This window comes from Oncorhynchus keta, chromosome 13 (genome assembly GCF_023373465.1).
Source record: "Oncorhynchus keta strain PuntledgeMale-10-30-2019 chromosome 13, Oket_V2, whole genome shotgun sequence".
In the NCBI taxonomy this organism is placed as follows: domain Eukaryota; kingdom Metazoa; phylum Chordata; class Actinopteri; order Salmoniformes; family Salmonidae; genus Oncorhynchus; species Oncorhynchus keta.
The window spans coordinates 45,922,512-45,936,527 of NC_068433.1; the positions used below are offsets into that span (position 1 = coordinate 45,922,512).

The following is a 14,016-nucleotide window of genomic DNA, read 5'->3' on the forward strand; positions in this document are numbered from 1 at the left end:
ATGATGGCATCACCACCCCAACGAGTGTTGCTAGGCAGCTTCAATGTGGTGCTCTTATTCTTCTCACTTTATTTGGTGAGGTAGATTGCTGCTATAACTTGATGACCCTTCACATACCTAACCTTTGCTCTGTATCCATTGTTTTCAGTGCCTTGATGTACTTGAGGAGCAGATTCAATGCATGAGCAGCACAGCCAATGGGTGTGATGTGAGGGTAGGACTCCTCCACTTTAGACCAAGCAGCCTTTATGTTCACAGCATTGTCTGTCAACAGTGCAAATACCTTCTGTGGTCCAAGGTCATTGATGACAGCCTTCAGCTCATCTGCAATGTAGAGACCGGTGTGTCCGTAGTCTCCTTGTGTCTGTGCTCTTGTAGAATACTGGTTGAGGGGTGGAGATGATGTAATTAATTATTCCTTGCCCACGAACATTTGACCACTCATCAGAGTTGATTGCAATACAGTCTGCTTTCTCTATGATTTGCTTGACCTTCACTTGAACTCTGTTGAAACTGCATCCAGCAAATGAGTAGATAAAGCATGCCTGGTTGGAGGGCTGCATGCTGGGCAAAGAACATTAAGAAATCTCTTCCAATACACATTGCCTGTGAGCATCAGAGGTGGACCAGTTGCATACACAGCTCGAGCAAGACTGAGTCAAAAAAAACACTTCTGATTCCAGGAGGACCATGAGCTGTTGCTATCGATAAGCTGTCCGATGAATCATTTTCACCTCGAATAGAAGTAGAGGGACTTTTGTCAGAGGTTGCTTGTCGTAAGCGCTGAGGGAACTTTATGCACTTGGTCTGATGATTCTGCGTCTTTGTTGCATTCTTCACATATGATTTGGCACAGTATTTGCAAATGTACACAGTTTTTAGTTGCAGTGAAATGTCCCCACACATCAGATAGTGCCCGTGGAATTTTCCTGTAAAGATTAGAAAAATAATTGTAAAAAGAAACCGCAAATACAATTCCATGTACAGATAAATAGTTAAGCAGTTAGATTGAACAACTCCTTTTGTAAGATATTGTTTTTTTTATATGAAACATGTATGGAAACGGGTGAATTAACACTCCACATGGTAGCAAAAACTAACTGGCAGAAATTGTTCACAAGTTCTAAATGATTTAAACACGCTTTGCTGTAGGCTACTATTTACTAGTTTTAAAAAAAGAATGTATGTCCTATAAAATATATTCACCCCACCCAGTACTGTAATCAAAACTTAGCAGAAAGCATGTAGTCCTTGGCTCAGACAGTGTAGTAGTGTGGGCTCAATAGCATTTCATTAGTGTGCAAGATCTTGAGAATCAGCTGTACATGTGATGGAAGAATGCACTGTGCATGCAGAGGGTTGCAATTCCATTGAATTGGGGATAGTTTACCAAAATATGCCACAAGACCTTGAATTTCCTTGTGTATCCCACAAAAAAAGGTTATAAGCTGTTATATTGATGAAGTTAAGCAAAATTCCCCAAATTCCAGGGTGTAACTTCCCATGGGAAATTTCCCCAAAAAATCCGGAAACTTTACCAGAAAGTTTCCGACCCTTTGCCACCCTAGGACTAAGTCTATCCAATGGATTTCTATTATCTTTTCATATTTGACAGTTCTGATACCATGCTACGTTAACCCATGTACCGTAATACGCCTTCATTTTGCTGTGTTTTTGTTCTTTCTCAGTGAAGTCGGAAGGGCTTGACTAAGTAGTTAAAGAGCAGATTTGCTGCTTGTGTATTTTCATGGTTGTGTTGCGTGCTTGTCTGCCCCTTAAAGAGCAGATTTTCATGGTTGTGTTGCGTGCTTGTCTGCCCCTTAAAGAGCAGATTTTCATGGTTGTGTTGCATGCTTGTCTGCCCCTTAAAGAGCAGATTTTCATGGTTGTGTTGCGTGCTTGTCTGCCCCTTAAAGAGCAGATTTTCATGGTTGTCGAGGAGAGTCTCTGAAGTGTCAGTACCGTGTGGCTTAACGACCAGAGCAGGACCTCCTGAGACCCCATAACCAGAACACTGAATTACTCTTGGCTGTCTCTCCACCTCCTGTCTATACTGTATAGGAGGGAGTAGGGAATCAGGTTGTGATCTATCTAGACTACTGTAGTTTTTATTTTACTGTACTGTCCTCAGTAGATACTTACTCATTCTGCCATCACTGACTGCATGGGGGAAAAGACACTTGTGTGGTTTTAAATTATATCCTTCTTAAAGTGTGTTATGGGCTTTCTGTCTCCTAACCATTCAGTAGATACTGTAGTTGATGAGCATGGATAATGTTATTGTGACAGCATAGGGTTAAAGGGTTTAAACAAAATGTCTGCATTAGGAAAAAATGAGGAGTTGCAAAAAGTGAACATCAGATGGTTGAGAGGGTGAACTCCCACTGTGTTACTGTTGAGTTAAGATGTTAGACATTTATTATACTAGGTGGTTTTTATGAGGTGGCATGTCTCCAATGTTGGCCCATGTCTCTGCCTGGCTACAGAGAGGAATCATGTACTGTATGACTGCATCACACACACACTCTTACTACAGTCTGAGAATGTAAGTGAGCAGCCTCTGTATGTTTTTTCTGTGTTTCTTTGTATAGTATGTACAGTATTCTGTGGGCATGTAACAGTGTGCCTCTGTTGATGTCTAGACACTCTGGTGTTAACAAGGGGTGCTGAACCTTGTATTGGGCAGGGGGACAGAGAGGGGTGCGGGGGTTTGAGTTGACAGGTTTGACTATGGCTTGGGAAAAGGGGTACGGTCTGCACCAGGGGGACCATGAAATTGAAACCTAATACAGGGGTCATCTCTGGCCCCTCCAGTAGTCCCAGCGGACCTATGTGGCCCCCGGGCTTACTGCCCTAACTGAACAGAAAACAATAGCTTATTCACACTGGAAGCTAATAGGAAACGGATCATTTCCCACCCCCCTGATTATTTTCTCTAGTGATGGGGTGTTCAGAGTGTGCCTCTATGGAAACTCAATCGGCCCAGTGTTGCAGTGGGAGATAATCAAGACTGTCAGGACTAAACCTAATGAGGGTTATTAAAATGATAATCATCGTTGTTATCATATGTATTACTACTATGACGAGAGGGAGAGAGAGAGAGAGAATTCTTCTTTTTTATATATATAACATAACTAGTAGGAAGGAGACATGGAGGAAGGGAAGTAAACTGAGAGATTCCTGCCACCCAGGGGTGAGATTCCTTGGTGACTGATGGAGTGGCGTCAGATGCCAGGGTTAGCCTTCTGAACTGTGCTGTTGACAAGAGTTCAAATAAGAAGAGCTCAAGTATTTCTTGTCTACTGCCGGCCTGGTTCATAATCTAGCCGTGTCTTTATCGCCTCTGAACCTTAGCTAGTATAAAACCTACTGTAGACCAAGGTCACCGAGGGGGACTGGGAGGAATCAATGACGCTGTGAGCAGGGCCCGATGACTCAGCGTAGTACATTCGCTCTACTGAGGAAGTGAAACACCAGTCCATTCTTCTTTACTTAGACCCCAATCAATCTCATTTGGCAAGAAACCCAGAAAGGGGGAGAAAGTGATAGCCACCGGGTGGGTGGTGAACATTAATTTGAGGTGGGAATCACACATCTGCGTGTGTGGCAACGTATGGAAGCCTGAGGGGGACACAGCCATGAGATACACAGAGTGACAGAGAACAGCATAAATAGACAGAGAGATTGTTTTGGAGACCTGCGGTGATGCAACACTTTGTCAGATGTTGTATTTGCCTTTAAAGCATAAATAAAGCCCCAACTGATTACATGCATTCTCCCAAACCACAGATGCCCACAGTGACACCGCTCACATGGACACAGCAGCTGTTAAATTCCCTTCCCTACACATGAACACACCCTCCCCTGATGTGCCACTGTCAGCAGCCTCCCTCTAATGACAGGGTTTATAGCCAATGAGAAGGCAGGGCCATGGAAATAGGCTGGATGTATTTCTGACAGGAGTGGAGAGATGCTGGATGTATTTCTGACAGGAGTGGAGAGATGCTGGATGTATTTCTGACAGGAGTGGAGAGATGCTGGATGTATTTCTGACAGGAGTGGAGATATGCTGGATGTATTTCTGACAGGAGTGGAGAGATGCTGGATGTATTTCTGACAGGAGTGGAGAAATGCCTCTGTATGTGGAGAGATGCTGGATGTATTTCTGACAGGAGTGGAGAAATGCCTCTGTATGTGGAGAGATGCTGGATGTATTTCTGACAGGAGTGGAGAAATGCCTTTATGTGGGGAGATGCTGGATATATTTCTGACAGGAGTGGAGAAATGCCTCTGTGGGGACATTGCTGGATGCATTTCTGACAGGATTGGAGAAAGTCCTCTGTATGTGGAGAGATGCTGGATGTTTTAGAATGGGAATATTAACTTATTTCATGTCTTGGAAAAGCAGGTGGTGGAATTGACAGTGGCAGTAAGTTTCATGCATAACGTATTGCGTTGTAGTTCTCTGGGTGTGTAGGTTGATATGTAGTTTAGAAAGGTGGTAGGAGACAGTACTGTGTTTTTATTAATGAAAGACTGATCTGTGGTGAGAGAGGGATGAGAACTTTCCAACTCAAGTTTTTTTTTTTATAGATTCCGTGGCCCTGGACATTTCTTCAAAGGTGCCCACTTGAAAGGAACCACTGTGCTGACCACAATGTCTGTATAATGAGAGAGATCAGGACCTTTCCACAGAGAGCGGGCTGTATACATGCACTGGAACAAGTGGCCATATTGGGGTGGATTCAAACCAAGCTGTTGACATTGAGAAAGTCCCCTATGTGAACTACAGGGTGCAATAAATAGCAGATGCCTCAGTGACTCAGCATTTGGTTGATTCATCAGCATAGCAGCAAATATACACCAGTTATAATTCTGCTTTCACAGTTTGTCAAATGTATCTGTCATTAGATCCTTAGCTACTTTCTATTTCTTCATGACACATTTACAGAGATAAGTGTTCTGAGTGTGAAAGAGCCACTGGCTCTCCAGGTAATGATCTCGCCTCTAGTACACAGGGTTGTAGGTTCAATCCCAGGCTCAGCTCTTGAGTGTGGTTGTAATGACACTCTGTAATGGTTGGAAGGCTAGTAGATGTCATGGGGTAAATAGCTGGGGTTCCCTCTCCTGCAAAAAGCAGCAGTCGTAGATGAAATCTCCTGGAAAAACGAACTGTCCGCTTTTTCCAGGAGATTTTATCCATGACTGTTGCTCTTTGCTGTTCTGGAATTGCACCCCAGGAATGTACACTGCCTTCAAATCACCCACTTCCTCAAGTGGCCGTAACTCCTCAGAAGGCAACCACACAGCACCTGTGTTTAAACCGACTCCAACACCAAGTTTGCCGATGACACAACAACATTGATGAGACTGCCTATAGGGAGGTCGGAGACCTGGCCGTGTGGTGCCAGGACAACAGCCTCTCCCTCAACGTGATCAAGACAAAGGAGATGATTGTCGACAACAGGAAAATGAGGACCGAGCAAGCCCCCATCTCACGCCCCCATCTCATCGACCGGGCTGTAGTGGAACAGGTTGAGAGCTTCAAGTTCCTTGGTGTCCACATCACCAACAAACTATCATGGTCAAACACACTAAGACACTCGTGAATCAAATCACATTTTATTGGTCACATACACAAGGTTAGCAGATGTTAATGTGAGTGTAGCGAAAGGCTTGTGCTTCTAGTTCCGACAATGCAGTAATATCTAAAAACAAATTAACAAATGTACAACTACCTTATACACACAAGTGTAAAGGGATGAATAAGAATATGTACATATAAATATATGGATGAGCGATGGCTGTGCGGCACAGGCAAGATGCAGTAGATGGTATAGAGTACTGCATATACATATGAGATGAGTAATGTAGTGTATGTAAACATTATTAAAATGGCGTTATTTAGAGTGACTGGTGATACCTTTTAAGTCAATTTATTTAAGTGGCCAGAGATTTGAGTCTGTATGTTGGCAGCAGCCTCTCTGTGCTAGTGATGGCTGTTTAACATTCTGATGGCCTTGAGATAGAAGCTGTTTTTCAGTCTCTCGGTCCCAGCTTTGATGCGCCTGTACTGACCTCGCCTTCTGGATGATAGCGGGGTGAACAGGCAGTGGCTCGGGTAGTTGTTGTCCTTGATGATGTTTTTGGCCTTCCTGTGACATTGGGTGCTGTAGGTGTCCTGGAGGGCAGGTAGTTTGCCCCCGGTGATGCGTTGTGCATTCCGCACTACCCTCCGGAGAGCCTTGCAGTTAAGGGCATTGCAGTTGCCATACCAGACGGTGATAAAGCCAGACAGGATGCTCTTGATTGTGCATCTGTAAATGTTTGTGAGTGTTTTAGGTGGCGAGCCAAATTTCTTCAGCCTCCTGAGGTTGAAGAGGCGCAGTTGCGCCACCTTCACCACTCTGTCTGTCTGTGTGGGTGGACCACTTCAGTTTGTCCGTTTTCACCTTCTCCACAGCTTTCCTGTCGATGTGGATGGAGAGGGCACAACAAATCCTATTCCCCCTCAAGAGACTGAAAAGATTTGGCATGGGTCCTCAGATCCTACAGCTGCACCATCGAGAACATCCTGACTGGTTGCATCACTGCCTAGTACGGCAACTGCTCAGCCTCCGTCCGCAAGGCACTGCAGAGGGTAGTGCGTACGGCCCAGTACATCACTGGGGCCAAGCTTCCTGCAATCCAGGACCTCTATACCAGGCGGTGTCAGAGGAAGGCCCTAAAAATTGCCAAGGACTCCAGCCACCCTGTTCTCTCTGCTACTGCACAGCAAGCAGTACCGGAGTGCCAAGTTTAGGTCCAAAAGGCTTAACAGCTTCTACCCCCAAGCCGTAAGACTCCTGAACAGCTAATCAAAGGGCTACCCAGACCCCTCTTTTGCACTGCTGCTGCTCTCTGTTTATTATCTATGCATAGTCACTTTAACTACACCTACATATTACCTCAGCTAACCGGTAACACCGCACATTGACTCTGTACCGGTACCCCCTGTATATACTGTAGCCTCGCTATTGTTATTTTACTGCTGCTGTTTAATTATTTGTTACTTTTTTTTTTTTTTTTTTACTTAACCAACAAAGCAGTTAAGAAAATAAGTGTTAAGGGCTTGTTAGTAAGCATTTCACTGTAAGGTCTACACCCGTTGTATTCGGCGCATGTGACAATTAACATTTGATTCGATTTATGGCTCAAGAGCCTCACGCCAGAGAGACACGGCTCCTTCACACTTCTTACCATTGTCTTTGCATATTTGACTTTGAGAGTTGCAGAAACAGACAAGAAGTTAGGTTTGAACCCACAACCTCTTGGTTTTGAGTCAGGGACTTACCATCGGACCACCATCTGATTCACATGTATGGTCACATGTGACAGCGTGTACGGTATACATACCACATGAATATTCTTCCATCATGGAGCACAAGAATGTCTCGGTAACCATGGAAACGCGGGAAATTGTTTTGGCAGACCGGCATGTGCAGGCTTTTCACAAACAAAACAGATGGCATGTTTTGGAACGCCAAGCTTGGAATCATCAGGTGGCATGGGGTGCCCATGGGTTGACGAGACAATATCCATGCCAACCAGAGAATACCCATGGAACCACTGGGCAGCGAGTGATAATGTGACAAATATGTGTGCGTGATTAGCGTTTTGATATATAGAATGTTGTGTGTTTGTTGTGTCTGTGTTCACACACTTGCTTGTAGGCAGACAGTGAAAAAACACATTCGTCTGGGGCATCTGGGTTTGTTTGAGGCATTTTATTGTGAAAACATCAGACAGAATGAACCATGGAATACTGCTGGGGAATCACAACTCCTCTCCCACTACCTGCAGTCGATATATTCAATTATTCATGTTTCTGGTGAGAGGGCCTTGATGATGAACCGACAGTCTGTCCCGTGAGAAAAGTCCAGGTGTGTTGCCATGGAGACCACCAGGAGGAATGTTATGAGTAGTCGTTGGGGAATGAATAAATAAATGCAACGTAGCCTGTTTGAGTGAGTTCCTCGAGTTACTCTTAAGTTACTCGCAGGTACAGTACAGAGCGACCTTTCCAATACACACACACAGCTCAGATACACACTCGTTGGTACAGCACATTGTGACCTCTCCGACACACACACTGGCCGATGACATGGCATCTGACAGCAGAGGAGCCTGCCTAGACTCTCAACAACATTGATTTAAGTGAACACAGCTCAACACACACTCTCACTATTTGGCAACGGATGAGAACACTGAAACCAGCACACTGAGATCTGAGGGTTGAGGTGTGGTTTTGAAGGGGGTACGTACAACCTCTGAGCAACACAGAGCCACAGAAAACCATCCAGTATCTGGCTTAGGAGAAGAAGGCTTAGGAGAAGAGGGAAGATCTGAGCAGAGCAAGCGTTTCAAAAACCCTCTATTTGCATAGCCTCTTGATGTGGTCACATGAGTCTCTCTACAGGTGATATGACTGTGTTAGTGTGTGGGATGCTGTTTTCAACTTGAATCTGACAATTGAAGAGAGTGTGTGTGTGTGTGTGTGTGTGTGTGTGTGTGTGTGTGTGTGTGTGTGTGTGTGGACTGACCAATCAGATGACAGTAATGTGCTCCAATGAGAGGAATGAAAAGGCACAGATCATTTCAGCACCCATTGACTGCCTGTGGTGACCCTATAAGGTACTGTCTGTGGTGACCCTATAAAAGGTACTGTGTGTGGTGACTGAAGTGCCCTGTGGTCATGTACTGTAGGCTATGCAGGAGGCAACCATAGAATGGATTGGACATAAACTGTGTTCTATCTATATGTTATATTTCTATGAGGTCAATGAAAAGTGTGGAAGCTGCTGTGGAGTGTTGCTGACAGAGGAATACAACAGAACAACATAGAAAGACATAATTAAGACAGGGAAAAGGAAAATAAAAGAGCTCTATTACCATTTCAGGCTTTGGTTCCTGTGCAGTTGAGTGGGAGATCTTCTCTAACCACCTTCCAGAGATTTGAACAGTTGGCAATATTTTGAACATTTCTGAAAAGCCTCATGGTCTGAGAGTTGGTACCAAAGGGCTAATTTGTGACAGCAGGAAACATCATGGGGACCCTTTTATGTGTAACTCAAAGGAAGGTCCATGGGCATTATGGGGATGTTTTTACTGTTGCACAGATACTGATTGAATAAGAATATCACAGACAGAAAGATAAACTATTCACAATAAAACCACTGACAGAATACTGCCCCATCCATGCTTATCTCTGGCTAGAAACCCCCGGCCCCAGAGTGGATATGTTTACGTATGTGCAGAGGAGCGTGCACTTCCTGTGCTTCTGCATTTAGCAACCCAGTAAATATGTAATTCAGTCCAACAATAGACGTCGTTCTCCAACAACATAAATATACCCGTACACTCGTCAATAAATACTTATACAGCACAAGAAAACTAAATGGACATGTCAGAATTGGATTCAGGTGGATTTATAGGTAGAGTGAGCTAGGAGATGGAATAAGAATGGAGAATAAAACATGTTTTTGAATCAGGTCAGTATTTCCAAAGGGGTCGTTAGGCTGGGCCTCTGTGGGATTTTAACAGCTCTGTTTGTATAAGAAGCCAGTCCTTTTCCTGTTGCGAGGGTAGGGATCACTGCCACTGTCCAAAAACCCACTTCTGTTTTTATGTGGGGCTGTTTTGGGAGAGGTTGGAGTCAAGAGGAGAGCACAGGAGAGGACTCCATAAAGGCTTTGGGTAAAGTGTCTCATTTTGGAGGCTAAATAGGCAGTTAGAGATAAGCTGAGTGTGTGGTGTTTTAAATGTGTCCATACCCAACCAAACCCCCCTCTCCCTCCGTACCTCACTTACCAACCCTCACTAGAGTACAGCTGCTGAGTAAGGGGCTGCGTGGCTTCAGTGTGTGTGTGTGTGTGTGTGTGTGTGTGTGTGTGTGTGTGTGGGAGGGAGGGAGAGCTCAGAATGCTCCCATTGTTTCTGTAAGTGGATGGAGTCGGAGATGTAGGCCAAACCAGTAGCCTTCCTCTTTATCAGAGCCAGATGTGGAGGACCTTGTTCCTCCAAACCAGCAGCCTTCCTCTTTATCAGAGCCAGATGTGGAGGACCTTGTTCCTCCAAACCAGTTGCTAATTATAACGACACACACATGCAAGCATACACAACTGACACCAATATTTTAGAAGCTATGACAGAATGAGGTGAGCTTGTCATTAGTCACCCCGCCTGTCTAAACTAAACAGTCAGAGGGATGAATATAGAAGTGAATCATTTCTGTGCAGCTGTTACTTCCTAGCAATATAAAAATACACAACTTTCCCAATAAACGTCCCTCTCTCTTTGAAGTCTGAGTGGAGGAAGAATGACAAAGGGGTGTAAAGAATAAAGAGGACTCCCTCCCTCCCAGCTTGGCTAATTAAGTTGTCTTCTCTCTCCCTCCGTCGCCCACTCCTGCACTGTATATACGACTCTCTGAGATCCCATAGACTACACAGAGTAATGATTAGACACTGCACTTTCACCTGAGGGCGACACACAGACCTGACTTTCACCGCCAGACTCAAAGGTAGACGGTTCCATTATCGATCATTATCAAGGCAACCACTGCTCTTGTTTCTGATTCTGAGCAGTAGCCTGCGATGTAGATATGTATGTGGAATACTTTTCTCATGCTGTAGTTTATGTTTTCATTTTTGTAAATTATTGGATGTAGAGAAAAGTACTGATAAGAGTTGAGTCGACCCTTTCTACCATTGGCAGTGTTCCAACCCTTTGGCACCAGACTCAGTTGACTAAAGGGGGAGAGAGGGAATAACTCTAAATCCCATGGGAAGTCCCAGCTCTCACGCACAGAGAAACCAAAGCCACAGACTTCACTACATTGTACACCCTTGGTAAAAAGGAAGAAAATGAAAATGTTATCATTAACAGTGTACCGGAGGCAACTCAGGACAAAAAAACATGAGAAACAAAACTCATAAAAACAATGTTATCTTTAAAAATCTACTGAAACGTTCATCTGCCAAGAAAAGAAATATTAAAATCTCCCCCCCCCCCCCCACCCCCGGCAGTAAAAGCAGTTTAAATAATATTTTTTTATTGCTGCTCGCAGCAATGTTTTCATAAGACAATAAAACGAAGACATAAAAAAAAATACTTAATTTACTAAAATACATGATTGGTCGTCGAAGCGGAGGGGGGGATTATTGCCCGTGGGCGGGGTTATGGCCCTCCCTGTTTTAAGGGCGTGGCATGGGCGGGGTTATGAGATCCTGTCCCTTAAACCCTTTCACAGCCACACGAGCCGTCTCTTCTTCAGTTCCTCTCTGGGTCAGTGGGAGGCCCCTAACACCTGTCAATCACATCCGGTAAACCCATTCACAACGGCACTTCCTTTCTCCTTCTGACCACTTCCTGTGGCTTAAAGCCTTGAGGGTGCTCAGCATCTTTCTAAAAAGGCCGCCGTTTCAGATCCTGCTGTGGGAGTCTGATGCCTCACCTGGCAAACCTCAGGAGTTCTTTTCACCTATGACGATAGTGATCTTGACTACTTTAGAGCAGTTGGCTGTAAATTGTAGCTCCACTATTTACACCTGATGGTTCTAGAGGTCTTTAAAGCAAAGTCAATAGCCAGCTATAATGAGGAGGGCTTGAGGTGGAGCCAAGAGCCAGTATACTTATCAAATGTATAATTGGTGGGCGTATCAAACACACCCAGGATACAGCACACTGAAGGACATGGATGTGTTTTACAATTTGACGGAGTTTCGTTATTGTTCGTTATAAAATAAGCTCAGCTCCCATGATGCTTTGGGGCCAGGGCGCGTGCATGCGAGGTCACCATTTGCTGTGCAAAATCCAAAGCAGCCTAATTGGTCAAGAGTCCCAACTCATTTACATACAGAACACACATTGACCACTCTCCAAGAGCCCTGCTTCTCTCTTCTATTTCCCCTCTTAGAAATCCTCTGACATCAGCTCCGCCTGAACCCTGCATTCTGATGGTATAGGATCTCCCCTTCCTCCTTTATTACCTTCAGGACAATGCTGATTGGATAACAAAGACTCTTTCACATCCAATCGGATCCAGCACCTTTCCTCAATCTCTGTCCCTCCCATTCACCTCAGCCCTTCCTATTCACCCCCAGAAACAGTGACGACAGTTTTTGAATAAAGCTTTCGCAAAAATATCCATTCTCCTCTCTCTCAGTTATTTTTTTCTTCTCTTATTAAAAGTGGATCGTGCCCAGAGTCCCAACTGGCTAGTCAAGTCCTGGTCCTCTAGTTGTTAGTCCAGTCGCAGATAGCTTGGCGTGGAGTAGTTGAACATGAGGAAGTCCAGTTTATACAGCTGGAAGAGCTGGCTGTGCTGCTGAGAGCTGATGTTGCTGAAGAACTGGGCCGTCATGCTGTCTGTGGTGCGGGTGGACTTGGCGTAGGTCGGGAAGCGCACCGACTCGCCCACCCCCGCCAGCCGCAGAACGTACTTGGCGTCTTCCTCCAGGGTTTCGTACTTGCCCACCAGGTCATAGTGGATGTGACAGGGGTGGCACAGCTGGTACACCGTCTGCCAGTGCTCGTTGAGCGGGCCGTCGCGTTGCGTGGCCGGGTCGACAAGATACTCGGCGAACTCCCGGAACTTGACGTCGGCGCCGTTGAGCAGCGCCTCCTGCGTGGCGTTCTTGCGGTAGCGGCGGACGATCTTGGTGCCGAAGCGGCGGTGGAAGGAGGAGTTGTACTTGAGGGTGAACTTGTTGCGGTAAGCGGAGACGAGCCTCTCGAAAGGCTCCCGGACAAACAGGAACTTGAGGTAGCTCTTGAGGCGGTGGTTGATCTCAGCGATGCTGTACTGGTTGAGATATTTCAGGTTGGACGGGACGTGGGCCTCGTTGGAAGGGATCTCCATAGGGTCACTGGGATGGAGAGAAATAAAGACCATGAGGAACAGAATTAAAAACAACACAAACAATGAAAAGTATCTAAAGTGCAGTAAGAGAGGTAGTCATAGAAACAGCAGTTATAAACACTGAGTATGGAAAAACATTAGGAACACCTGCTTTTTCCATGACAGACTGACCAGGAGAATCCAGGTGAAATCTATGATCCCTCATTGATGTCCCTTGTTAAAGAAGGGTTTTTAAGCCTTGAGACAACTGAGACATGGATTGTGTCTGTTTGTCATTCAGAGGGTGAATGGGCAAGACAACATATGTAAGTGCCTTTGAACAGGGTACGGTAGTAGGTGCCAGGTGCACCGGTTTGTGTTAAGAACTGCAACGCTGCTGGGTTTTTCACGCTCAACAGTTTCCCGTGTGTATCAAGAATGGTCCACCACCCAACGGACATCCAGTCAACTTCACACAACTGTGGGAAGCATTGGAGTCAACATGGGCCAGCATCCCTGTGGAACGCTTTCGACACCTTGTAGAGTCCGTGCCCCAATGAACTGTTCTGAGGGCAGAAGGGGGAGATGCAACTCAATATTAGGATGTTATGTGATAGCGTAGTCGTATCAGTAGTAGTATTATAAAATAAAACATTATCCACTATTCAGCTTTTCTTTTTACATCTTTAATCGTTTATTTATTGTTTCCCTTTCAGAAAATGTGTCTTGCATGTTATCTCAAATCTCAATAGTAGTTTCCTGTGCTGCTGACCTGTACTTGCCGCGTCCCGTGAGGACCATCATGACACGTTTCCAGTTGGTACAGGCCACCTTGGGGACATAGCAGTAGATGAGCTCATGCTCCTCATCCACCACCAGGTGTTTGAGGTCACCAGGGGTCAGGACCCGGCGCTTGCGGCTGGATGCACTCTGGGCCCGACATGACTCTGCTACCTGGTCTCTCCTCCCCTGGTGGAGGATGGCGGCACTGGAGAACTCCGACTGGGAGAGAGAGAGAAGAAGAAGAGAGATATATTAATCTTCTGGAATACCAATGATGATCTATGGGGAGCTGACTAATACAATATGCATAGTTCCCATTTCATTCAACAGTATCGCTCACTTGATCCACACAT

The 14,016-nt window shown here is 45.3% G+C and overlaps 1 protein-coding gene across 3 annotated transcripts in view; it reads right to left on the reverse strand.

Annotated features, from left to right (window-relative positions):
• Positions 1–11,052: 11,052 nt before the first annotated feature.
• Positions 11,053–14,016, reverse strand: part of LOC118380133 (carbohydrate sulfotransferase 11) — a 94,277-nt gene continuing 91,313 nt past the window's right edge. For all 3 annotated transcript variants that reach the window (XM_052460299.1, XM_052460298.1, XM_052460297.1), the window contains exons 3-4: positions 13,653–13,882; positions 11,053–12,908 (exon numbers count right to left, since the gene is read on the reverse strand). In XM_052460299.1, coding sequence (XP_052316259.1) covers positions 12,284–12,908; positions 13,653–13,882 — 855 coding nt within the window. In that variant the 3' untranslated portion in view covers positions 11,053–12,283. The remainder of the gene's footprint in view (positions 12,909–13,652; positions 13,883–14,016) is intronic.